The sequence below is a fragment of the Myxocyprinus asiaticus genome, chromosome 23 (assembly GCF_019703515.2).
Source record: "Myxocyprinus asiaticus isolate MX2 ecotype Aquarium Trade chromosome 23, UBuf_Myxa_2, whole genome shotgun sequence".
Taxonomy (NCBI): domain Eukaryota; kingdom Metazoa; phylum Chordata; class Actinopteri; order Cypriniformes; family Catostomidae; genus Myxocyprinus; species Myxocyprinus asiaticus.
The window spans coordinates 37,508,581-37,533,501 of NC_059366.1; the positions used below are offsets into that span (position 1 = coordinate 37,508,581).

The window sequence follows — 24,921 nt, forward strand, 5'->3', positions numbered from 1 at the left end:
ACTATCCTTAAATAAAAGACAGTTTTTTTCATGATCAGTCATATTTTCAAAATCAATGCCAAAATTTCACAATTTCTGCCAGGGTATGCAAACTTTTGAGCACATCTGTATATACACTGATCAGCCACAACATTAAAACCACCTGCCTAATATTGTGAATGTCCCCCTCGTGCCATCAAAACAGCGCCAACCCGCATCTCAGAATAGCATTCTGAGATACTAACCTTCTCACCACTATTGTACGGAGCGGTTATCTGAGATACCGTAGACTTTGTCGGTTCGAACCAGTCTGGCCATTCTCTGTTGACCTCTCTCATCAACAAGGCATTTCTGTCCACAGAACTGCCGCTCACTGGATTTTTTTGTTTTGTTTTTGGCACCATTTGGAATAAATTCTAGAGGCTGTTGTGTGTGAAAATCCCAAGAGATCAGCAGTTACAGAAATACTCAAACCAGCCCATCTGGCTGATTTGAGTATCTCACTCCAATAAAGAGAGCAAATACGAATGAAAGGCAGGTATTAATCTGATTTGCACTGTGTATCATGCTGTCATTTCGGCAAAACAGAAACTTTAAAAATGTAGAATACATAGAAAACCCATTATGACATACAATGTTATATTAAATTATTATTCATTAAAAAAAAAAAAAAATAAAATAAAATAAAAAAATATTTGGTTATTTAAGAACTCAAAAGCATAACTGATAACATATAGGCCTTCTGATGATCATTCAGCTCTTAATTACAAGATAAAAATAGCCTACTAACAATTTATGCACAAAGTATGTCGTATTTCAATGTTTTAAACATTATTTTTAACTGGCAATATATTTTAAGTAGCAGTTCTCTCCAGTACTCGATCGAAGTGGGCCGGTGAGCCTGATAGACCCACGCTGAACAGGTGTGTATTTCCCCCGCGAAACAAGTTGTGAGCATCGCTTCTCTCTCATGAAGCCTCCCGTGTCTCCCGAGCGCAACTTCATGGTCAAGATATCTGCGTTTTGAAATTCAGAATCAGTTTTAGAATACACCAGTGGTGCAATGGCTTAACATGTACATAATACTGTATTTTTTTCTTTGTGAATTATTAATTAAAGCGATTTTGTCCTCTGCTCTGTAATCGTTCCGATACATTTCAAGAGAAGAGTGAAATATACAGGTATTCTCATCAACTGCTTTGCACTTGCTAAATATCGAGTAAATATTGAAAAAATAAAATAAAATGGTATCTAGTGAGAGCCGTAATGTGGGTGAGTATGCATTTAGTGCAGTTATCTCACACAAACGTCTCCTTTTGGAGGGTGTGTCTAAAATATTTGCATGTGTAGTTATTTGCACGTTTTTTCTTAGTAAATCACCCGCAACATGCCCAAGACGTGCACACACAATTTCATAGATTGCACAAGCAAATTAGTCCAGGTTATTTGGGAGTTTAGGAAATCAGGGCCTAAGTATAAGTAGCAACAAAAAATATCTTTTTTTGCATTAAGTGCAAATAGTGTTAGATGCTATTTGCACCCCATATTAAATACAAACATACAGTATAGGAGCATCAATGCTGTGTGTTTATTGTGTTTATTTAGAGTCCACAGACACCCAACACCAACCCCTATCCCTAAACCTAACCCTAACTTTCCCTTACAAAAATTAATGGTATTTTGTTGTAAAATCATAGTAAACACAAAATTAAACATTGTTACAATATTTACACCATATTACTGTAGTAAAACCATGGTTAGCTGCAGTAAAACTATGTCTTCTGCCAGCAAACATGGTTACTACAATATTACAATAGTAAAACCATGCTTAATTTGACCAGTATCAAATCTTTCTCTCAACTCCCAGACCGTCACCATGATCATATCACTGCGTGGAAATCAATATTTATGTTAATTTTCATTTATTATTAAAAGTAGTATTAAAGGAAATGTAAACAGTGGAAACATAAAACAAAATAGGAAAAAGTGGGACAAAAGGTGGAATTGAAACCGGGTCAAAAAAGCACACGCACACCTTTTGTTACACTCCAGTTTTTGTTCCATTTCAATCAAACTATTCACAGGTTCCATCAGACAGGTTTTAAAATAATTTTTGGAATAGAGCTATGTGATTTATTGCTAGACTCAGAGGTTGATCTGATGTGTTTACAAACTATTTTTAATAATTTTACCTACAGTGTCATCATACCTGTCATGTCATATTTTACCCAAAAGCTTCAAGTTACTTTCAGTAAAGTGCATAAATCAGGGATATGGACATTCCTGTAATGGGTGTCCATGTACCTGATTCATTTTAGAAACTAAATGAATTTATATGATTTCCCACGGGTCATACCAAGACCTCTGTGCTTCAGGTTTATGAATTATGGATGACTACAGAAAGGAGTTAATCAATGGAGGGAAAGATAAATGACAAAGATCCATTAAATTTAAAAAAGGTTCCATAAAGAAAGTCTACAGTATAATTGCAGACTTTATTATCTTGATTTTTTAACTTTAGTCTCACAATATTACTACTTTAATAAGTAAGGTTACTTTATTCTCTTTAATTTTTCAAACTTAATGACTTTATTTTCAAAACTTTATGACTTTATTCTCATAAAAGGCCTATAATGAGATTATTTTCAAAGACTCCACAAGTTTTTAAAATCTCAGAAGTTATTTATTTATTTTTTTGTAATGTGGCACTGAAATGTTACCCAGGCACCTATTGTAACTGTTTTGGGGGGGGGTGTTCTCGCCAGTGATTGATAATTGTAAGGATTATTTGAGGACTTTAGATCACCTGTCTAATGCATAAATACAATATTTCATATTTATATAAAAAACTAAATCACATGGGCAGTGTTAAAGCCTAGTGGCAATACAGTATATACACAAAACACAAAAATGTAAATCACATTTGTGTAAGACAGCTTTTCCTTTATATCCCTTCGATTTTTCCGCCAGTCCTAAAACAGAAGGAAGTGCACCAGACTCTAGTGTTTTCTCTCCCAGCCTATGTGTCAGAATGAAATTCTTGTTAATTCTTTGGAGTCCATCTTGAAGCTCAGGATCAAAACCTCCTGTTCCATTTGAGGACTTCCACCCAAACCTCTGGAGACAAATAGGACAGACATTTCCTGGTGTGGTTTTGAGCTGCCAATCAAATCTCAACAATCCTGAGTTGGTTTCCTCCATGGAGTTCCTACTGACAGAGAGAGAGGTTCATGGAAGAACAAAAGAAGAAGGGGGGTCCTCTCTTTCTGAGCTCCATTGGATTCAGTGAACCCTGTAGGGAAATAGAGATCAGTACAAACAGTGAAAGATAAGAGAAGAGAAGTGTTAAAAAGAAATAAACAAACAACAATGATGCACAGAGGAGGGATTTGTAAAGAAGGATTGTGTTGTTGAACATTTCATCAGAAAGGCAAAATAGTATGAGATCGTTTTGACAATCAACACATCAACACTTGTTAAAATGAAAGGGACCATATTATTCAGTGATTAGGGTGAGGTGACGTTAAGAGTCTTGTGTAATTTCATGCCTTTCAGGCTATGCAGACATTCGTGATACCATGAAATAAAACTTAAGATTGATTAAATCAAATAAAACGTTTGGTTAATCATGCACATACGAACAATGTCTTTGATCAAATTTATGCATTCATTTAGAATGTCTGAACCTGAATTTTCACCTCAGAACCTGGAATTTCAACCAGGGGACCGCAAAGATAATATATAGTATTTTTCTTACATTTTCATGACATTTCTGACTATTTGAATGAACAAACTATGATATGATAGCAAGCTAGTGATCTAATAAGCATTATTTAATGTTATATTGTAAATGTTTTTAAATGAAATGTATTATAATTAGTCATCAAGAATATATATTTTTATTTTACAAGTCTCTGTGTGGAGGTCCCTGGGTTTGTAAAGGGCCAAAGCCCCTCACTTACCCCTACTTACATATATAAATGTTTATTTATTTATTTAAAGATAAGTCCAAGATTTGTTGATATAATTTTGTATGATCATCAAAGAGTTGATTGTCTCTTCAGTTTAACTTTTGGCATTTTGTCAATGTTACTTTCAGCAATTAATTAACTACTTGTTGGGCATCCATTTTCTATGTCTGTGCCTCTTTTAAATGGACAATGAAATCATGCTCAAAGCTGTTCATGTTGACAAATGTTACAAAAGAAATTTTGTTTAGTGTTGTGCAGAGGAGAGGAGGGAGGGAGAGGGATGAAAAGAGGGAGAAATATTTGAGTTGCTGATTTCTAAGGGTACTTGAGCTTATCAAAAATGGTTTTGTACCCCTTGTTGCTACAGAAACAAGCATGTTAATATATTTAAGATATATACAGAGCCAAAAGATATTTGATTTGGCCATGGAAGTAAAATGGTAATAAAGTAAATAAAATAAAATAAAATATTTAAAGACATTTTTTGAGTCTAGTCAAGTCACAGGCGATTGACTGATTCTCATCTGAATGTGATTGTTTTCCCCAGAGGGTAGAGGCGACCATTTAGAGTTAATTCAAATCTGAACTAAAAACAGATTTCAGTTTGCCATTTTTAATATGCTGTTACTTTGTCAATCTTTAATGTTCTTAAATAATTAAAAGATCTTATATATATATATGTATAATATTTTGTATTATTATTATTATTTTATTTATTTATTTGACTTTGCTGTCATCTTCTTTAACCCAAGTTTAACAAGTCAGTGTCAGTTGTTATATAATTGAAGTTTGGAGTGCTTCAGTGGGACCCAATCGGGTTTAAATATATATATATATATTTTTTTTTTTTTAAACATCACACATAGTATTCACGTGCATGTCAACATTTCTGTACCTGTCTAGCTAGATAAGGGAATACAATATCTCATACTGAATAAATTGCCAATAAGGACGTCCTCACACTGATGATGTCCTAAACTGAGCCCACATTGCTCTGTGCCAAATGAGCCAGAATTCCTGAAACTGTGCAAAATGGAAAGTTCAAACTAAATCAATACTAATGATAATGGAAGTGTTGAAATGAATTAAATTAGCATTACTCATCCAAATGATTGTGTTTTTTCTAATCCGCAGGAATAACACTGCTGTGAATTCTAAAGTGATTGCTGTGACTGTCCGACCAGAACCCAGAGTTACAGAAGCCCAGCTGGAAATCGAGTTAGCTTATCTAGCTAATGTAAGCACCAGTCAGGTCAGTCACACCAATAACACAATCCTGAGAGGCTAAATGACACCTATATAGAAGTAATATTCATATCTTATAACTCAGTGGTTATCAGCTGGTTTTGCTTCAGGTCCCAATGCAAATTCAGAAACCCAGATTTTACACTGGATATTAAGTGTCGACCTGACACTGACTCTGGGTCGTAATTTCTTTTACCTTTCATAGTGTTGTTAATGGTATCTGAGGATGAAGAAATGTCACACAACCTGTCCATGGCCTGTCCTAAGTTGGCAAGTGATAATGTGCAAAATACCATTTGATTGAATGTTCAGCTTTAGTGTCTACAGCTAAATAAACTGGTGTTTTATTTCTCCTCCCTTTTAAAAGCTGAAAATCCTATATACTTATCTATCCTAACTATGCATTGTTATATGGTTAGTTGAATTTTATTATTTGCATTTAGAATTTTCCCCTGCTGTCTGGAACCCTATTAGAACAGACCTGAGAGCTATTTTTGGATCACAACCCACCAGCTGAGAACCACTGTTATAAGTCCCTAGTTTTTTAAGGAGTGTGTAAATATGCCAAATGAATGCAGAAAATGCAGTCAAAAAGTAAACATTGTCACACAAGGGAAAGAATCCAATATATAAATGATACAAATAAATAAATAAAAAATGATAAATATAATGATAAGAATAGTGATAATAATGAATTTTATTATCTACAACACTAACAAAATTGATTGATGTTCTCTTGTAAATTACTGAAAAAGCAAGCTCATTAATATACTTAGAATGCTGTGCCATTAAACATATGGCCTTTTAAACAGAAACTAGTAGAAGAATTGAAGTGTATTTGAGCTAAAGTTGAAAGAAAATCTCGTCTTCTGTTTCTCCATGACATTGTAGCAACGGGTGGCACTACAATGCCGCTGTCACATCTTTCAGGCTCATTAATCAACAAACAAAGAGCAGTAATTAGCACAATAATTAATTTTCCATCACCTCCAGTTGTTTCTCTACTCTAGAGAGCAGATCAAGATATGAACGAGATTACAATGGGAGCTTTTTACTAGATATTGCAGTTAATCGCTTGAAGGATAGTTCACCCAAAACTGAAATTTCTGTCATCGTTTATTCAACCTCATGTTGTTTCCAAACCAGTATGACTTTCTTTCTTCTGTGGCACACAAAAGGAGATGTTAAGCAGAATGACAATCTCAGTCACAATTCACTTCCATTGTATGAAAAATAAAGAAAAGAAAAAAAGATGCAAAGCAAGTGAATGGTGACTGGTGATCTTCTTTTGTGTTCCACAGAAGAAAGAAAGTCATACAATTTTGGAACAACATGAGGATGTATACAAAATGACTGAATATTTTTTCAGAGAGAACTATCCCTTTAAATCAAGAGTATTGAGATATGGGCTATCATAGTGGTGGGCTTCTGAAAATGTCTGTTTATCGGGTTGCACTGTGATACGTTTAATCATAGTGTTGCTTTTCCAATCACAGATCAATAGCAATGCATGTTTGTGTGTGCTTTTTCGCAGGGAACAATGAATCCATTCTGTGCACTGTGGGACAGCTCTATTATGTAAGTGAAAATCATTGTTTTAGTGTGTGTGTAAGTGGTATATGTGCAAGATTTTGTTCTGATTTGTGAAAATGAGCCTTTAATACAGTAACTTCATGGCCAATAATAAATATTGGTGCTTGTTGAAATATTCAGCTGTTGTATCCATGGAAACGTGTTTCCGCTGCCATCGAGGTGAAACACTGGTTGGCATTAGCAATAATAGAATTTTGATTGTATTATTCTCAGGGAATACATTTGATAGATAATATTCAACTCTTGTGGAGCCATCAGGTTCCTCTTATCCTTTCCCTTTAAAGTCAACATGAAATCAGAATTGACCCTATTTTATATCTGAAACATGATTTGTGTTGTTGTTGTTGTTATTATTATTATTATTATTACCACATATAAAAATGTTCCCACTACCTAAGAGATATCACTTTAATAGGTGTTCTGAGAATCACAATTGTGTCTGTAACAACCCTAGATTTTATTTACAAAATAAGAAATCAGTGTATACGTTTACGTATAGGTTTACGAATAACACTTCACGTTGACATCCTAATCTTATTTTACTTTGAGAAATGCACTGAATACTGCCTCTGAGAATAGATCACTGACCAGCTAATCCAATCTAAAACATAACCTTTAGCATTCTATAGGTCAAGGTCAAGGTCAAGTTATATATAGAGCACATTTAAAAACAACGAGTATATACAAAAGTCCAATAAATAAAACAATACAGGAAGTGACACAGCTGGTCTCAGATCAGTTTGAGGTTGTCATTTCGACCAATGCCCTTTAAGTGGCTGTTTGAGAATAATTTCATCAGTGTCACTAAAGAATAGGTAAAAAATGAAAGAGTCGAATCCCTAAACACTGCAAGGATGTACTGCCAGCCCAGTCGCAATCATTTTCATAGCTGGTGAAAATTAGAGGAGGGGATACATTATTATGTATACATTGTTATATTTATTATTATTATTATTATTATTATTATTAATTTATTTGTTTTGTATTTATTTATTTTTTTCAGTTTTTATTTCAAAATTTTGATTACTATTATTCTGAATGTGGAAAATAGTAATAATAAAGAATGAGCAGTTGTGTCCAAAGTGTTAAGATAACGTGTTAAATGTTAGTTTAATCTGTCTGGAGCACTGCAGTCAGTTTTACTGTATATTGATTGCCCAGTTAGTATATACAGTACATTCTTGTGTATGCTCTGTGGTGGGGATTTTGGTAATTAGAAGACATTCCTTATTTAAAGTGAATTCAGGGACTATTCCCCCTGAGGAATAGTGCCTTGATCAAGAGCATAATTGCAATAGTTCATGAATTACTCCTTATGGGGTTTGAACCTAAACCCTTTGTGAAACCTCTAAGCTACGTCCACCCTTTCTTAAAATTTACAAAAAAATCAAAACAGTGTCAGTTCCATTAAAAAGAGAGAATTGTCAGGAGAGAATCTTCTCGGGAGAATTTTGACAATGTCATATTCTCTATTATTGCTTATGTTTGTGACTGTAGCTTGAGGACTTTTTCATAGAATTTCATCTCATCTTTGCTCCCTCCATTTACTTTTGGCAGCCTTTTTCCCTTTGTTCCTTAGCGTGCAATTAATAAAGCACACATTTCTATTAGCTAGGTCATGTAGTGACAGGTTCTATGCAAAAGATGTTCTCTGGAAATGGCTGTCAGGTTTGGCCACAGAGATATCTTGGCCACACAGAGTGCTTTTCTTTGAATGTAATTGTGTGATGGTTTTAGGAAATATACTGTATATTTCTTACAACTTATCATACAATGTTCTTAATGCAACAGGGCTTTCAAAAAATGATCACGTCATATTTTATATGTAAAGGCCCCCAAATGTTTTCTTTTTTTATGTTGCTTTTCTGGTTTGTGAGAAATCTCTGTGTTTTATAAGAGTGTTATCCTTTTTGTTTTCAACTCTGCGAAAATAAAATATATATATATATATATATATATATATATATATATATATATATATATATATATATATATATATATATATACTGTATATTAGAAAGATTCAACCAAAACAAGCCTTATTGAAAAGATAAGCATGTTTACAAAGTGAATAAATTATCACAGAGATGTTTAACTTTTTATAAATATTTTGTTAAAATTTTACAATAAGGTTGAATACATTAACATAAGTTGACACAACTGTTAACATGAACAATATTTTGAATATTATGAACAATACTTTAACAGCTTTTGTTACATTTTTAACATGCTTTTAACATTAAAAAGAATGTGTTAAAATTAGCTAATTCATTATGCACTAACATAAACTAACAATGAACACTTGTATATTTATAAATTAACATTAACAAAGATTGATAAATGCTGTAAGAAATTATTGGTTATTGCTAGTTCATAATACTTAATGTGTTAACAAATGTAAATCTATACAACCTAGATGTATATTACTTATATACAGTGGTGGCCAAAAATATTGGCACCAAGAAGGCTGTGAAAAAAAAATCTCCATAGTTTATCCTTTTGATCTTTCATTCAAAAAATTCACCAAAATCGAACCTTTAATTGAAGTAAAACAATTGAGATGAGAATATCTCATTATTAAGTAAATATTTGGCTCCAAAACACATTGGCCACAATTATTGGCACCCTAGAAATTCTTATGAGTAAAATATATCTGAAGTATATTCCCATTCATGTTTTACATTTTTTAGTGCACCTGGGTGACTAGGAACATGAAATTGTTCAGTCATGACTTCCTGTTTCACAGGGGTATAAATATGAGGTAACACACAGGCCAAATTCACTTAATCATCAATCACAGTTGGTTAGACTAAATAATATAGTTCTGAAGTTCCAATCATCAGGAGATCTTAAGAATCAGCCTGGAAAAGTGTCTATATTGTTGATGGTTCAGGTGGCCAAAGAATCTCCAAGGATCGCAGCTGGAGAATTGCAGAAATTAGTTGGGTCTTGGGGTCAGAAAGTCTAAAAAAAGAATATAAATACAAATAAATAAATACAGACATTGCCTACATCACCACAATTTGTTTGGGAGGGTTTCAAGAAAAAAATCCTCTGCTCTTATCCAACAACAAACTCAAGCATCTTCAGTTTGCCAGACACTTCTGGAACTTCAAATGCAATTGGGTTCTATGGTCAGATGAATAAAAAAAAAAAAAAGCTTTTTGGCAGCAAACACCAGAGATGGGTTTGGTGCACACAGAGATGAAGTACCCAATACCCACAGTTAAATATGGTGCTGGATCTTTAATGCTGTGGGGCTGTTTGTCTGCCAGAGGTACTGGACATCTTGTTGGGATACATGGCATCACGGACTCTATCAAATACCAACAGATAAAAAATAAAAACCTGGCTGCCTCTGCCAGAAAGCTTACAATGGGCCCTTGTTTGATCTTCCAGCAGGACAGCAATCCAAAACAAACATCAAAATCAACACAACAATTGTTCACTGACCACAAAATCAAGGTTCTGCCATGGCCATCCCAGTCCCCTGACTTGAACCCCATAGAAAATGTGTGGAGTGAACTGAAGAGGAGAGTCCAGCAACATGGATCTCTGAATTTGAAGGATCTGTAGAGATTCTGTATGGAGGAATGGTCTCAGATCCCTTGCCAGGTGTTCTCCAACCTCATTAGGCATTATAAGAGAAGACTCAGAGCTGTTATCTTGGCAAAGGGAGGTTGAAAAAAGTATTGAATAAAAGGGTGCCAATAATTATGGCCAATGCATTTTGGAGAAAAATAGTTATTTAATAATGAGATATTTCCCCTGTTTCAATTGTTTTACTTCAATTATGGGTTAGATTTTTGAGATTTGTTTGAAGGAAAGATCAAAAGGATAAACATTGCAGATTTTTTTTCACAGCCTTCTTTGCTCATATTTACCAAGGGTGCCAATATTTTTGGCCACCACTGTATTAATCATTTTAATATTATACTGTATATATATATATATATATATAATAGCTAAAAATACAATAAAATAATATATTCTTTATTTAAATATATGTATTATATTTATGTATATATGTAATATACTGTATACAGTCATTAAATTACTTTTTCTTTTTTTTTTTTTTTCTAGTCTGGCCCAAGCTGTAAATTGAAAATGGCTTCTATTTAATCATAATAATCTTCAAATATGAAAATTACACGGTGCTTTAGAGGCAAAATGAGTGAGCATTAGCCAGACCTCTGTGTGCAGTGACCGATAAGAACACAGGGAAAACATATTTCCCAAATTCATTTTTCATTGAATCAAGGCCACCCGAGTCTGCCCCCTTGAGTGTAATTTGAAGCACTGGAATGGGGTTTAGCCGTATGGTATTATGGTATGGTTTTATAAAGAAGGAGGAATGTATAAACATGCTGATGAAAAAAAAGAGATGCTCATATTGGCCGCAAATAATGTGAATTTCATGCATATTCATGATTGCAAATTTGCTGTTGAGTTAAGTCTCTAATCTGTTTGCATGATTATTTATGTGGACGTATGTTCATTACTAAATTTGTTCGTTAACGTGTTTACTCTTTGCACAAAATCAAAATTGGTCTTTGCGAGTAAACAATTACAGAACACAAATGCACATCTCTATCAGCTCTGTCTGGCGTGCATATTTCTAGGCATAATTTTAATTAGCCCCAAGAGATTTGCTCAAACAACGAGGGGAAACAGCTGCTGATTTCAGTGACATTCATATCATGATGCTGTGTGTTTCTTTTTGGAAGTCATAATGTTCATACTGCTGGAGAAGAGCTCAGTGTGAGCCTCACATTTTAAACCCTGGCAACTCGGGCTCAGGCAGATTTAAAGGGATAGTTCATCTAAAAATTTAACTTCTGTCATCATTTTCTCATCCCCATGTGGTTATGTCATCCGCCATATCACCTGGCACCGTCCTTTGAATGAGATGTTAAACCAAGGTCATGACCTTTATCAGTCATGGCCTCCTAATAATCCCCATCCATTAATTGGCTCTATAACTCTACTCTCTCCTCTCCACCAATAGCTGGTGTGTGTTGAGCGTACTGGTGCACTATGGCTGCCGTCGCATCATCCAGGTGGATGCAGCACACTGGTGGTGGTTGAGGAGAGTCCCCTGTTCACTGTGTAAAGCGCTTTGAGTGTAGTGTCAGAAAAGCGCTATATAAATGTAATGTTCATTCATTCATTCTTAACCCATATGACTTTCTCTCTTCTGTGGAACACCAAAAAATTAGTTTTGAAGAATGTTCATACAGCTCTTTTCCATACAATAAAAGTGAATGGGGACCAGAGGCTGCTTGAAAAGGACAAAATGCATCATAAAAGTCTTCCATTTGACTAAAGCACTATATTCCAAGACTTCTGAAGCCATATGATAGCTTTTTAAGAGGAACAGATTTAAATTGTGTTGCTATTCACTGAAAATCTCATGAAAAGTTGTACATAATTTACAAGTTGGCTACTTTGTATGGTCTCGCACGATGTTGTTCGCATAAACTCGTACGACTGCATCACGTGCAAATTCCCAGATGTCTAATGCGGAAGTAAGCATGAGTTCCACGCACGAGGTGTTAAGGACATGCTTAGTAATATTATGCCCTAACCCAGACCCCTTATCTAAACTTAACCAATCAGTAGAGTGTGTAAACATGATAGGAAGCTGTTGTGTGTGATAGAAGCAAGTAATTGTCACGTATTAGATGGAAATGATGTCCAGCGACGTCATTGGCTCTAGTGAAAGTCATAGGAATTCAAACAAGTGCAGTCGCACGATATCATATGAATTAGCCAAATTTAGAAAAGTCGTACGAATCCTGACGATTTCGCCATTAGAGTGTGTTGGAGCAGCTTGGACATGCTGCTGTAAATAACATGAAAATGAGTAAATTATGTTAGAATTGTATTTTTGTGTTAACTATTCCTTTAAGATGTGATAAGGTGCATCAATTTCTTTTTAAATATTTTTTTGTAATATCCCTTCCCTTTGTCTCTCTTCATAATGGTTGGACAAAAACCGCATAGTTAAATTGTGTCTAGGCGACCTTCAGCCGTATGGGCTTGAATGCTCATGGTGGTGTTTGTTATTAGCACTTTGTTTGTGAGACCTGCAATGCCTCTTGTTGCTACACAGAGACACTGTTTCAAAAACAATTACAGTAATGAGCAACTTGAAAAATGGAAGACATTGTGCCTTAATACCTGAAGTCATCACACCATTACAAAAATGTTTGTAAGCATAGTTCACTTAAATGGCTTATGCTATCCTAAAACACAAGGGGGGAATGCTTTGGAAGAGCATTTTTTATATAGAATTAAATTATTTTCTACGAACCTCAGCACAACCGTTTAAAGTTTTCTCTAAAGTTATCTGGAAAGTCTTGTACATATCCTTGCATTGTTCAAATGATAAGTTACCTTGATTGAAAGGTAGAATCGTTGTCTCTATAATGCCAAATGTTGCTTAGCTTTGCATCGGTCATGCAAGTACTCACTTGAAATACAACTCACAAGTAACATGTTTGCATGTATATCACAGATGGCCACACTTGTAAAAAGTTCCTCAGAAGTAATAGAGGTGATGATTAATTGAAATAGCAAAGGTCTTGTAAAGGTTTTCTGCCAGCTGCTTTTCTAAAATTGCCTTTTTTATGTGCCTTTTTTATTTATTTTTTATTAGTTGTAGTCTTGAAAAAAGTAAATAATAATCACCAAATGCATATAAAATATAGAATAACAGAATTGTAGAATATGCATTATGAAATGGGTTATACCAATTCCATGACCCTAACATCATGGTTATGTTGGTTCATAGGTAGTTGACATTAAATACTTCTGGAAAGTTGACATGTCCTTTAGTGTGACATGCTATATATTCATTTTTTATTTATTTATTTATTTATTTATTTTATAGTATTTTACTCATTCTTTTATAATTGTTATGCATGCAGCTTTTTTCAGCTCATATCAAGAAACGTCATGTAATATCTGTATTTAAAAAAATAAATAAAAAAAAGTCACACTGCAGGTGAATTAGTATAGGCAAAATGTGATTAAAAATGGTTAAAAACTTTCAAAGACATAAGATATACCTAAAATCTTGATGTTGATTTAAGAAAAAAGTCCAAGGTAAATTTGCTGAATGCATCAATTGCTTAACAATTATTATGGTGTTATAAATGCATCATGCATTTTTGGGGTTCTAATGTAGTTACCTTTAAACAAAGTGTTATTCTCTTTAGAGTTTATTCATTTACATACATCTTTTTTTGTAACAATGCTCTATTTGTTGCTGGATTCATGTACTAAAATGCTGGGACTAAAGTCTTTGTGGTTGGTAAGCATTTTATGTCATATTTTTGTCAGGTGTCCAGTACCTGTTTTACAGAAACAATTGCATGAAGTACAATGCTGAGTTGCATTGCAAAAATACTTGTAAAGAACTGTTGAACTCAAGGCTAACGTGAAAAATGAACAGTCCCAAAATAACCACAAAGCAGACCTGAACTGAGAACTGCCATAGCTCAAGCATTTCAAGCCACATAGATTCCCATAATAACTGAATTAATGCCAATAACCTGACATTCTAATAGTAAAAGCAATGCAAAATGTACAGGAGTAGTGTTAAATAGTCATTAGTTTAAGGTAAGACAGTTTGCTGCCTAAAGTGTCTCATTTATAGCTACCACTTCAGTCCTCAAATGTCATTATTGTTATGATGCAACCTTCAAAGGGACAGCTCACCCAAAAATTAAAATTCTTTCATTTACTCACCTTCATTTTGTTCTAAACCCACATGAATTACTTTTTTTCATGGAACACAAAAGGAGATGTTAGGCAGTATGTTAGTGTCAGTCAACATTCACTTTCATTGCATCTTTTATCCATGCATTGAAAGTGAATGTTGACTGAAACGGAGGTGTCATTCTGCTTAACATTTCTTTTTGTGTTTCACTGAAGAAAGAAAGTCTTTCGTGTTTGAAACAATATGAGGTTGAGTAAATAATGACAGAATTTTCATTTTTGGGTGAACTATCCCTTTAAGTGGTTCAGCACCATGGACAGCACATCAGCCCATATATTAAGACACTAGTCATTAGTTCCTCCATGTACAATCGCCTAGAAACAGAGTCTATCTTGAGCCCAGCGTAATTCATACACCCACAGACTCCTCCACAGACGGCATGTCTTTCAAATCCCACCCAGACTGGAAAAGCCAAGTGAGTAACGAGAGAACAGATGCACAAAACTGAAAATAAATTCCTTTTTCATCCAACTCAAATAACTAAACTGGAATTACCAGAGTAATGAATGTTCACTGATTTCATTAAATTTCCAAAATGGAGCCATCTTTGTTTTACAGAATTAATGTTGATCAAATTGAAATAAGCCCTTTACCACCTTGCATGCATGATGTTACTGTTTTGACAATTATGAAAAGGTTGTGTAACTTCTATAATGTAATGATCATGCATTCAATGATTGGATACATTGACCGCATATTGAGTGCATCACATCAATTGGGTTTGATGACACATTAACTACAGCAATCCATTCCATGACTTCCTAATAAACACCTAGAGTCGGTCGCTATCGGCTTGCTGTCAGTACGGTTAGACGGGACATGGCCGCACTTTGTATTCTATGAGTGAATCAATCCAGGCTGATTTATGTTGTATACATATATGCTGCTACATCTATTCCTAAATCAAGGTTTATTTTGTCTGCATGATATGCTCCATGTCACATGTTTAGGTAAAATTTTAAGATACATTTTATTAAGAAGTCATATTATTAAGGGTAAGGTCACCCAAAAAGGAAACTTCTGTCATGTATCCACCCCCATGTTCTTCCAATCCAATATGAAAAGAAGATGTTGAGTAGAATGTTTGGGAATTATTGCCTGTGTCCCCATGCACTTTCATTGCATCTTTCTTTTGCATCCATTCATCTCTGTGTATCTGTTTTAATGTACATGAGCTACTGATCTGTTATTACATAATATCCGTCACTGACTTGCTAATGGAAGTTATTATAAAGTCTAACCCATGTATATGAAAAAGACTGAGGTTGAAATCTTAATTAAAAGCTTGAAAAGAGATCGTTGCTGCAGTTTAATTATGGAGATGTGCAGACAGTCTTCCTCTGGGAAGGGTTATGAAGGGTTTCATGTCATACAGCCTGCAGAAGAAGGCTATATTTGTTATGCATCTTTTGGAGACACTGTAATTCAATGCTTCTTTATATACACCAGTTATATTCAAATGGCTAATCGTCACACTTTTTTAAAAAGTTTCTAATTCTGCATTGTTGACTAGGAATGTGTAAGCTAGAGGCATGTTTTGTAATAGGAGAGTTTTTGAAATGTATATTTTACACATTCTAAAAATGATCAATTATTAAAAGAGTGTACGTTTTGTCTGTTGATCTGATCGGACCTCTAGATAAAACTACTGCAATATCAACCGAGATGTGTAAGCATTAATAAATTGGTGAAATGTGTATTCTATCATTTTGCTCGCCAGAGAAGGAGAAATTGGCTGCTACCATCAAGTCCGCTTTCACGGGGTGGTTACAACGCTTTCGCTCGCATTCTCTCCGACGCTTACGTCTCGGAAAAGCATACTGCAACACTGAAAAGTGTATAATCGGTTAAATTTAGGATATTCAGGGATAAATGCTGCAATGGGTATGAACGAACAAGCGAAGGGAGTTAGTTCTGAGACATCTCCCCCCCATCTGCGCGAGAGCTAGGCGGGAGGTGAGAGAGTATCAATCTGATGCTGTCCGTCGTTTCTAGGCTGATTTTTTCCCACAGGAAAGCTTCCAAAAGCCGCTAATTAGAAAAGCGAGAGGAAATAAACACCGTTAGAGAAAGATAAACGAAACCAGAAGCAGAAACAGAGTAAAAGACCAGCCACAGCTTCGGGAAAGACGCTTTATTTGCTTGTGTGGCATGAGTGTGTGTGGAGCGAGTCGTTCAGCACCACAGCGCTGGAAAGCTCCACAGAGTCTCGCGCGAGGCGCGATCCGCACCAAAAAAGCGTCGCGTGTACTTTCTTGTCGCTTGAGTAAGAAGTGAAGTGGATGAGATTAAGATCGAGCGCATTGTTAAGGATTTGGAGAGGCGGATTGACAAGGAAAAAAAGCTCGTTAAAGCGAGCTGCGGTCTGAATTAATCTTGTCTGTGTTGTTTAGGAACGATTCGTGGGGCAGCTGGAGCTCGAGAGGATGCAGAACTGTGCTCACCGATGCATCCCACACCAAATGCTTATGTGATCGGGTATCTACCTTCGCCATTTTGGCTCAACAACCCAGAGAAATAGTAAGTACTGAAATTATCTTCACCCGATCTGATAAGCTGCTGTATTGATTTAAGTGTCGCTGGTATTCAAATGACTGCAACAGCTTTAATAATGTCATATCAGATTATGATACAGATCTACCTGCGCTCATTTGGTAAAGCTTCTCTCTCTCTCTCTCTCTCTCTCTCGTGTGTGTGTGTGTGTGTGTGTGTGTGGGCGCATCGCCTATGTTTTACTATTTGCCATCAAATATTTATGAATAGACTTAAGATTTACTATTTGCATTGATGCAGTATTTATTAGCCTTGGGATGTTATGCCGATATTCTAGACTATAGATTGTGCGCATAGATTGCTTTCATGTACCATTTAATAGTGGTATTTGCATGTACATTAAGATAACAGGAGGCTCCCCTTCTCTTTTGCCTTTACTATACATTGCCTGAACTTTTAGATATCACATTTGACATATTATTCCATAAGGTATGGCCTTTTCACCAATGCTATTTAATAGGTTCAGAAACGGGTTATGTACTCCATAAGAATAGATGGCTATATGGCTCTATTTACAGAATAAGAGGCAGCCATTTTTTCTCTACCCATGTGACCAGGCATTGAATAAATGGCTCCCATGTAAAAATGATGGTGTTGTCTTCATCTTGGTGATGCAGCAGGGCCAAAGTTTGATAACTCATATCATTGCAATGCACAGCTGATATGTCACAATAAGTTGTGGCTCCTGGGAGCCGGATTGAGGGGGGGGGGGGGGGGCATAAATAAATGGACTAGGAGAGGTTTAGATGAGGCCTGTGCACCCAATACGAGCAAAAAATTAAGATGGTAAATAGTCAAATATTTAAATGATCAAAATTCATTCTGTGCGGTTAAGCTGAAATGCTCATTTCTTCTCTCTGTCTGAATGTTTTACATAAACATACTAACATACTGATTATTAATACATTATTATTGAACCTCCCCAACTGGACAAATACTTGTCCAAAATGATGGTCAACACCCAGTGATGGTCCTACCTTAATTAAAACAGACTGTTGATTGTTATTTATAGTGGTTAATTAGTGCATACCTGTTGATGATGAGCACTGTGCATTTGTATGGAAGCTAAATACATTTTATTCATGTGAAAAGGAAATTGAATGGTTAAAAAAAATAATAATAATAATTACTGGTCAAAAAGCTTGTGCTTTAATCTTCTAAATTTGGGCACTATAAATGGCCCTGCTGCGGTAAGTATCCATCCTGTAATGTGCTTTATTACCAGGCACTGAATTTGCTTTTTTTTAGTGGTACAAGGGTCTGAAAATTGCTCACCGATGCTCTTGTGTGTCATTCACAGGCTATGGAGTACACAGGGGTTCCATCTGTGACACTAATAGTAGGCTGTGGTCTGTCCTGCCTGGCCTTGATCACACTGGCTGTGGTGTATGCTGTTCTATGGAGGTAAGTAGTTACAAAGGATATTACAAATAATTTTTGGGGACTACTGGGGAAATGCAACTGTTCCTTATATATACTTACTAAAACATTTCATTTTCAGGTATATCCGGTCGGAGAGATCAATAATTCTGATCAATTTCTGCCTTTCAATCATCTGCTCCAACATTCTGATCCTAGTTGGACAGACGCAGACACATAATGCGGTAAATATTTCTATTTGAATTCACTTTTGTACTGTATGTCTATACTTTGTGTTACCCAAATATTGCCATGCATTAGATTAAAAGATGAAGTCATCCAAGCAGCAACTGAGAATCTGAACATTGATATTATCAGATTTGCTCATATTAAGTCTGGACTCTGGATTCTTGTATGTTTTTCTAGGGTTGGTTTGTGTGTGGGCTGATTTTGTAAGCTTGTCTTGAATGGAGATACTCTGCTGTGGCGTTATGTTTAAATTGTTGTCTCAGGGTTTAAAATGCAGGTGTTTGCTGTGTGTCTGTTGTACTACCAGAAACACAATCTAGCTCCCAAGTGCATTTTAATTCCTCTGCTTTGGGCATTGTGATTCACTAAAAGTCAAGCTGGCTAGCCTAATTTTCTCTAAAGTGACCTACCTACCTATCCAGATGTTAAAGTCTTCATGTCGTTTGCTACGCATTGTGCTATATACTTGTAATGTTATGCCTGAATTGGGATCTTTTCTAGGTGAACTTTTATGTGCATGTTTTTAAGTTTGTATTTATATTCACATTCTGATTAGACCCCAAATTTGCCAAAGGAAAAGTTTGAAATCATTTCGATTTTGTTATTATAGTAAATGTAAGACAATCCTAAATGTTTCCAGTGAGTTTCTGAGCATTCTAAGCATTGTTTATCAGTCCACTGTGTCTAGATTACATTTCTAAATCTTGACTCATTGCTCAGTCAGCCATAGCGGTTATTTTTAACGAATGGGAACATTGTTTTGTGTCCAATGCCAAAGAGAGATGATGATGATGATGCCACTATGTTCAGAGCTGCTAAATGCATAAACCTGAATGCAGCATGCTGCGTTCTGAATTGTACAATGCAAACGCATCATGGACGGACACACCCAGTGTATGACTTTGATCAGACATGAAAGATTGTGTCCAGCTAAACCATAAATGGAGTAGACATGTGGCTAGAACTTTTTTGCATCTGCAAATTAGTTTGTAATTTCTTAATTTTGAATTATTAATGTTGTAACATGCCAGTTTTGGTGAGTGAGTGATGTCATGATCCAAGCTCTCCTCCCCTCTTCCCAAGTCATCTGCTTCCCTTTGCCCCTCTTTTTGATTGGATGAGTGCATGTAGCACTCAGTTAGCACATCAGGGGATTAGAAAATGATCATTGTCTATTTTATACTCATAAATGTCTTTCAAGCGATCTGCTAGAATGGCAGCACATCTAAGTGTCAAGGACATTTCTGAATTAAGAAAAGCTGCCCCAATATTCAACTTATGTAGTTTATGTATAGTTAAAATAAACGTATCCTTGTTTATTTTGTCATTGGAAAGAGAAGACTATTGAGCAACATGAAGTGGAATGTTTGGCATTGTGTTCCATATTTGTTTTAAAGTACTTCAGTAAACTTGAAGCAAAAGTCCCATAGTGTTCACAGCCCAAATGGTCCAGTTATATAACAGTCTCTCTGCAATATCCGGAGCCCACATGAATTTGAACATTTGGTACAATTGTGAGTGGCACATTTAAAGTTTAGGGTGTAGGTAGAATGAAAGCATTTTAAGCTTTTTAAAGTTTTAATTTAGATTTTAAAAAGAACAAATGAGCTTCCTGTTAAGTTGCTGGCAGTAGTACACTTACATTTACACTTACAAAAATTACATTATTATTTACACAAGAGTCAGTTTTAGCTCACATTTTGGAAATGTTGTAAAATAATTCATTATGTAATTATGGTATGTTAGATAGTTAAACATATATTGTGAGGACCATTTTGTCACATTTCACTGTTTCATATTCAAGATCAGAGATGATTAGATATGGAAAAATCTAATTTCAGGAATGATGAAGAACAAAGATTAATTGTTTGCTCACTCACAAATAACACTCATTTGCCCTCATTTGAGTAAACACAATAAAAGACGCTGTAAATATACACTGGCGGCCAAAAGTTTGGCATAATGTACAGATTTTGCTCTTATGGAAGGAAATTGGTACTTTAATTCACCAAAGTGGCGTTCAGCTGATCACAAAGTATAGTCAGGACATTACTGATGTAAAAAAAAATAGCACCATCACTATTTGAAAAAAGTCATTTTTGATCAAATCTAGACAGCCCCCATTTCCAGCAGCCATCACTCCAACACCTTGTCCTTAAGTAATCATGCTAAATTGCTAATTTCGTACTAGAAAATCACTTGCCATAATATCAAGCACAGTTTAAAGCTATTTGGTTCGTTAAATGAAGCTTAACATTGTCTTTGTGTTTGTTTTTGAGTTGCCCAGTATGCAATAGACTGGCATGTCTTAAGGTCAATATTAGGTCAAAAATGGCAAAAAAAGAAACAGCTTTCTCTAGAAACTCATCAGTCAATCATTGTTTTGAGGAATGAAGGCTATACAATGCTTGAAATTGTCAACAAACTGAAGATTTCATACAAAGGTGTATACTACAGTCTTCAAAGACAACTGGCTCTAACAAGGACAGAATGAGATGTGGAAGGCCAGATGTACAACTAAACAAGAGGATAAGTACATCAGAGTCTCTAGTTTGAGACATAGACACCTCACGTCCTCAGCTGACAGCTTCATTGAATTCTACCCACTCAACACCAGTTTCATGAACAACAGTAAAGAGAAGACACAGGGGTGCAAAGAATTGCAAAGAAAAAGCCACTTTTGAAACAGAAAAACAAAAAGAAAAGGTTAGAGTGGGCAAAGAAACACAGACATTGGACAACAGATAATTGGAAAAGAGTGTTATGGATCTTAACCCCATTGAGCATTTGTGGGATCAGCTAGACTGTAAGGTGCGTGAGAAGTGCCTGACAAGACAGCCACATCTATGGCAAGTGCTACAGGAAATGTGGGGTGAAATGTCACCTGGACAAACTGACAGCTAGAATGCCAAGGATCTGCAAAGTTGTCATTGCTGCATGTGGAGGATTTTTTGATGAGAACTCTTTGAAGTAGTCTAAGAAGTTCTGAAATTTTTTTTTCAGATTGTAATAGTAATTTTTCACGTTATTAATGTCCTGACTATACATTGTGATCAGTTGAATGCCACTTTGGTGAATAAAAGTACCAATTTCTTTCCATAAGAGCAAAATCTGTACATTATTCCCAAATTTTGGCCACCAGTATATATATATATATATATATATATATATATATATATATATATATATATATATATATATACTGTATATATAAGTATTACTGTATTTCTAGGGATTTCCTTTATTAGTAAGCCATTATTATCTAAAATGAAGTACATTAGGGAAAAAATTGAGGGGGGACTTAAGTGGGTATAAAAGTAACCATTTGTGATTAATTGGCTAGTTCACTTTTATACATTATTATTAGCCAAAGTCATGCCATTAAAGGTGCAGTATGTAAGATTCAGAAACCATTGTTATTAATGACACCTGTGGCCTGCAGCCAGCTACCTGTTGCTCGTGCTCGCACTCGTGCACACACTCCATAGGGACGCGAGCGAGCGAGCATCGGCCAAAACAATGACGTAATGTACAAAGAGACTGAACGTGATCCACCAGCATCATGCTGACAGATGAGGTAGCATAATTAAAATTACACAGTTATGATTGTTTTACAACAAACTTTGAGACTAAACTTAAACTACTTATCAGCTAACCTAGCATACTGATACACACATACAGCTACATACTACCGAACTATACCAGACAGTTTACTGTTACACTGCACTGTTATGTTGCACTATTGTATGTTTTGTATGTCATATGTTGTACTACGAATAAGAAACCAGCGTATTTGCTTAAATCAATCCTGTATACCTGACTTTTAGTATAAAGAGAAGATCGTTGAAATTATTTGAAAGTTACGAAGCAAGGTAGCTTGCAATTCGTCAGTGTTAGCAGGCAATATCAAGTTAGCTAAAATTACACAGATCAATCCTGATGGCACTATATTTCACATGCTTTGCAGTTATGTAAGCTTACCTGTCCTATAAGAAGAACGCAAATTCAGGGTCGGTTTTGATCCCCAAAACCAAACGAATGTCCCTCCAGGAATATGAAACCCCTCTTCAGACATATACTGTATTTATCTTAAGACTGAACATTGCTGTTTATATAAAATATAAGGAATTTTGCAAGTTTCAACAGCGTGTAGGAATTATTGTGTTATTTCTAAATATTTTAGAGACGCATAATAATACTGAAATCCCCTGTGACACTTTTACTAGCGTAAAGTAGATTAGATCTTTTTAATTACTCTGAAATTATTGCGATCCACTGTGATTGATCTAGATTATTGATTATCAGTGTGGGCTTTGCAAAAAGGCACACTGGTATTTTTCAGTATTGAATGAAATGTATTTTTTGATGTTCATACAGTATATGCGATACTGTTGTAGAAATTGAAGTTTTCTATTTTTATATTTTGGAACAGCATTTGTGTCGGGAGCGTGCTTACAATGCCTTAAAATTCTGTCTAGGTAGGCAGCTCACTAGGTTTTGGAACAGAGATAATATCTTCTTATTTTTTGGACATAAGCATGCCATCTACATTAAAGTGCATATTACTTTGTAAAATAAAGTATTAAAGTAATAAAATAAAATTATTGAAATGGATACTTGTTTGGGCTCATAAGGGAAGAATCATCATTACTAACGTGAGGATTTTTAAGCTTGGAAGAACGAATAGGTCTTGATGACAGCAGTGGACCAGGTACAGTCCCCTAATAATGGACAGTAATTATGTCTGGAGCTCTGCTCTGTCCAGCATTCAGTTCAGCGTTTTAAACGGTCAGTGTATCAGTGTTACCATGACAATAAAATGGCTTTCTACTTTGTATCACTGTCTTTCCACATAGTTCTTTTGCCACGTTTATGCTTTAAAGTGGCAGTTTAGTGTAATTCCTGCTCCATCTCACTGTTGAAAGAGTTGCCATGAATGCTTTTCTCAGAGGAACAGAGGCTACAGGCTACAGGCCTTCAGCGGAAGGTCACACATCGGTCTTGATGGGCATGCGAGGGAGAGCGCTCAGCCTGTGTCCACTCCAAATGTTGAGCTGATATGAAGGCCTGTCATTGTTGATCATGCACACTGTCATCTTCCTCTTTTAATTCTACACCACATCATTTTCCATTCAACATGAGGGTGGTTTCAACTTTTCCCCACAATGACTGCAAATATGTATCTCCATTTGTGAGTGAGAAATGATGGTTCTAATCCAGACATTTGACACTGACTGTCCAATACTAACATTCGGCAAGCGACAAAAAGTTAAAATATGCTTTAACGAGTTCCTCACCAATGGGCTGGAAATGTTATTAGCAACTGCTTAATAATAAGTGGTTTACGTCACATTGTAAGAATGATAGTCTGGCCCTCGCTGATGAATGTGACTTTAGTGATTCAAATTAAACTGTCTACCACGACTTTTAAAATGATATGCAAAGCGTATATAAGTAATTCAAAAACCACATTTTCATGGCCAGTAAGCAATCTTTATGGTTGGTGAATATTCTTTATTCACTTGCCATTGGCAGGTGTGGCAAAAAGCTAATTCTGTACTCTGACACTTGGTAAACAGCCATCTTTAAAAGCTCTATTGTAGAATGATTCATTTTTTAGTGGAACAAAGTGCTAACATTTTCTTTTCATCAAAGACATAAAGGATTTCAACTTCACTCCTACGAAATGATTAAGACTGCTGACAGCAGTTCAGTCCTCTGTCAGTAATTCAAAATGTGCTTTTCTTTTTGCCATTCTCTGGATGATCATAATGTACAACTAAATAGCAGCTATTACAGTAGGAGACAAGGGCACAGATATGGATCTCACCATTGCCCCCAGCCTGGAGCCAGCATTAAGCTGAATGAATTAGGCCTAGGCTAAAACTGTCAGGACTATAGATTTATAACAAGCACATTTTCTCTTTGTCTGCCCTGACTTGACAATATCTTAATAAGCAGGATAGAAATACATGGGCTCTGTTCCAATACCTAGTGAGCTGCCTTGCTGTCTATTCCCTACATAGGCAGCTTAGGCAGCATCCTAACAGAGATGGACCCTCATAAGTGACTCATCGAAGACTCAACACAATATTGATTTCAGTTGAGGCTTACGAGGTTGCATGATGCTAAGCTAGTGGTGTGATTTGCAGACTTGCACTCACTCTTAGTTTAGTCTATTTTTTT

The 24,921-nt window shown here is 35.5% G+C and overlaps 1 protein-coding gene across 4 annotated transcripts in view; it reads left to right on the forward strand.

The window, feature by feature from the left end:
• Positions 1-24,921, forward strand: part of LOC127414060 (adhesion G protein-coupled receptor B3-like) — a 254,114-nt gene that overhangs the window by 195,553 nt on the left and 33,640 nt on the right. For all 4 annotated transcript variants that reach the window (XM_051651758.1, XM_051651760.1, XM_051651762.1 and 1 more), the window contains 5 exons: positions 5,085-5,202; positions 6,730-6,773; positions 16,968-17,094; positions 18,428-18,531; positions 18,629-18,731. In XM_051651758.1, coding sequence (XP_051507718.1) covers positions 5,085-5,202; positions 6,730-6,773; positions 16,968-17,094; positions 18,428-18,531; positions 18,629-18,731 — 496 coding nt within the window. The remainder of the gene's footprint in view (positions 1-5,084; positions 5,203-6,729; positions 6,774-16,967; positions 17,095-18,427; positions 18,532-18,628; positions 18,732-24,921) is intronic.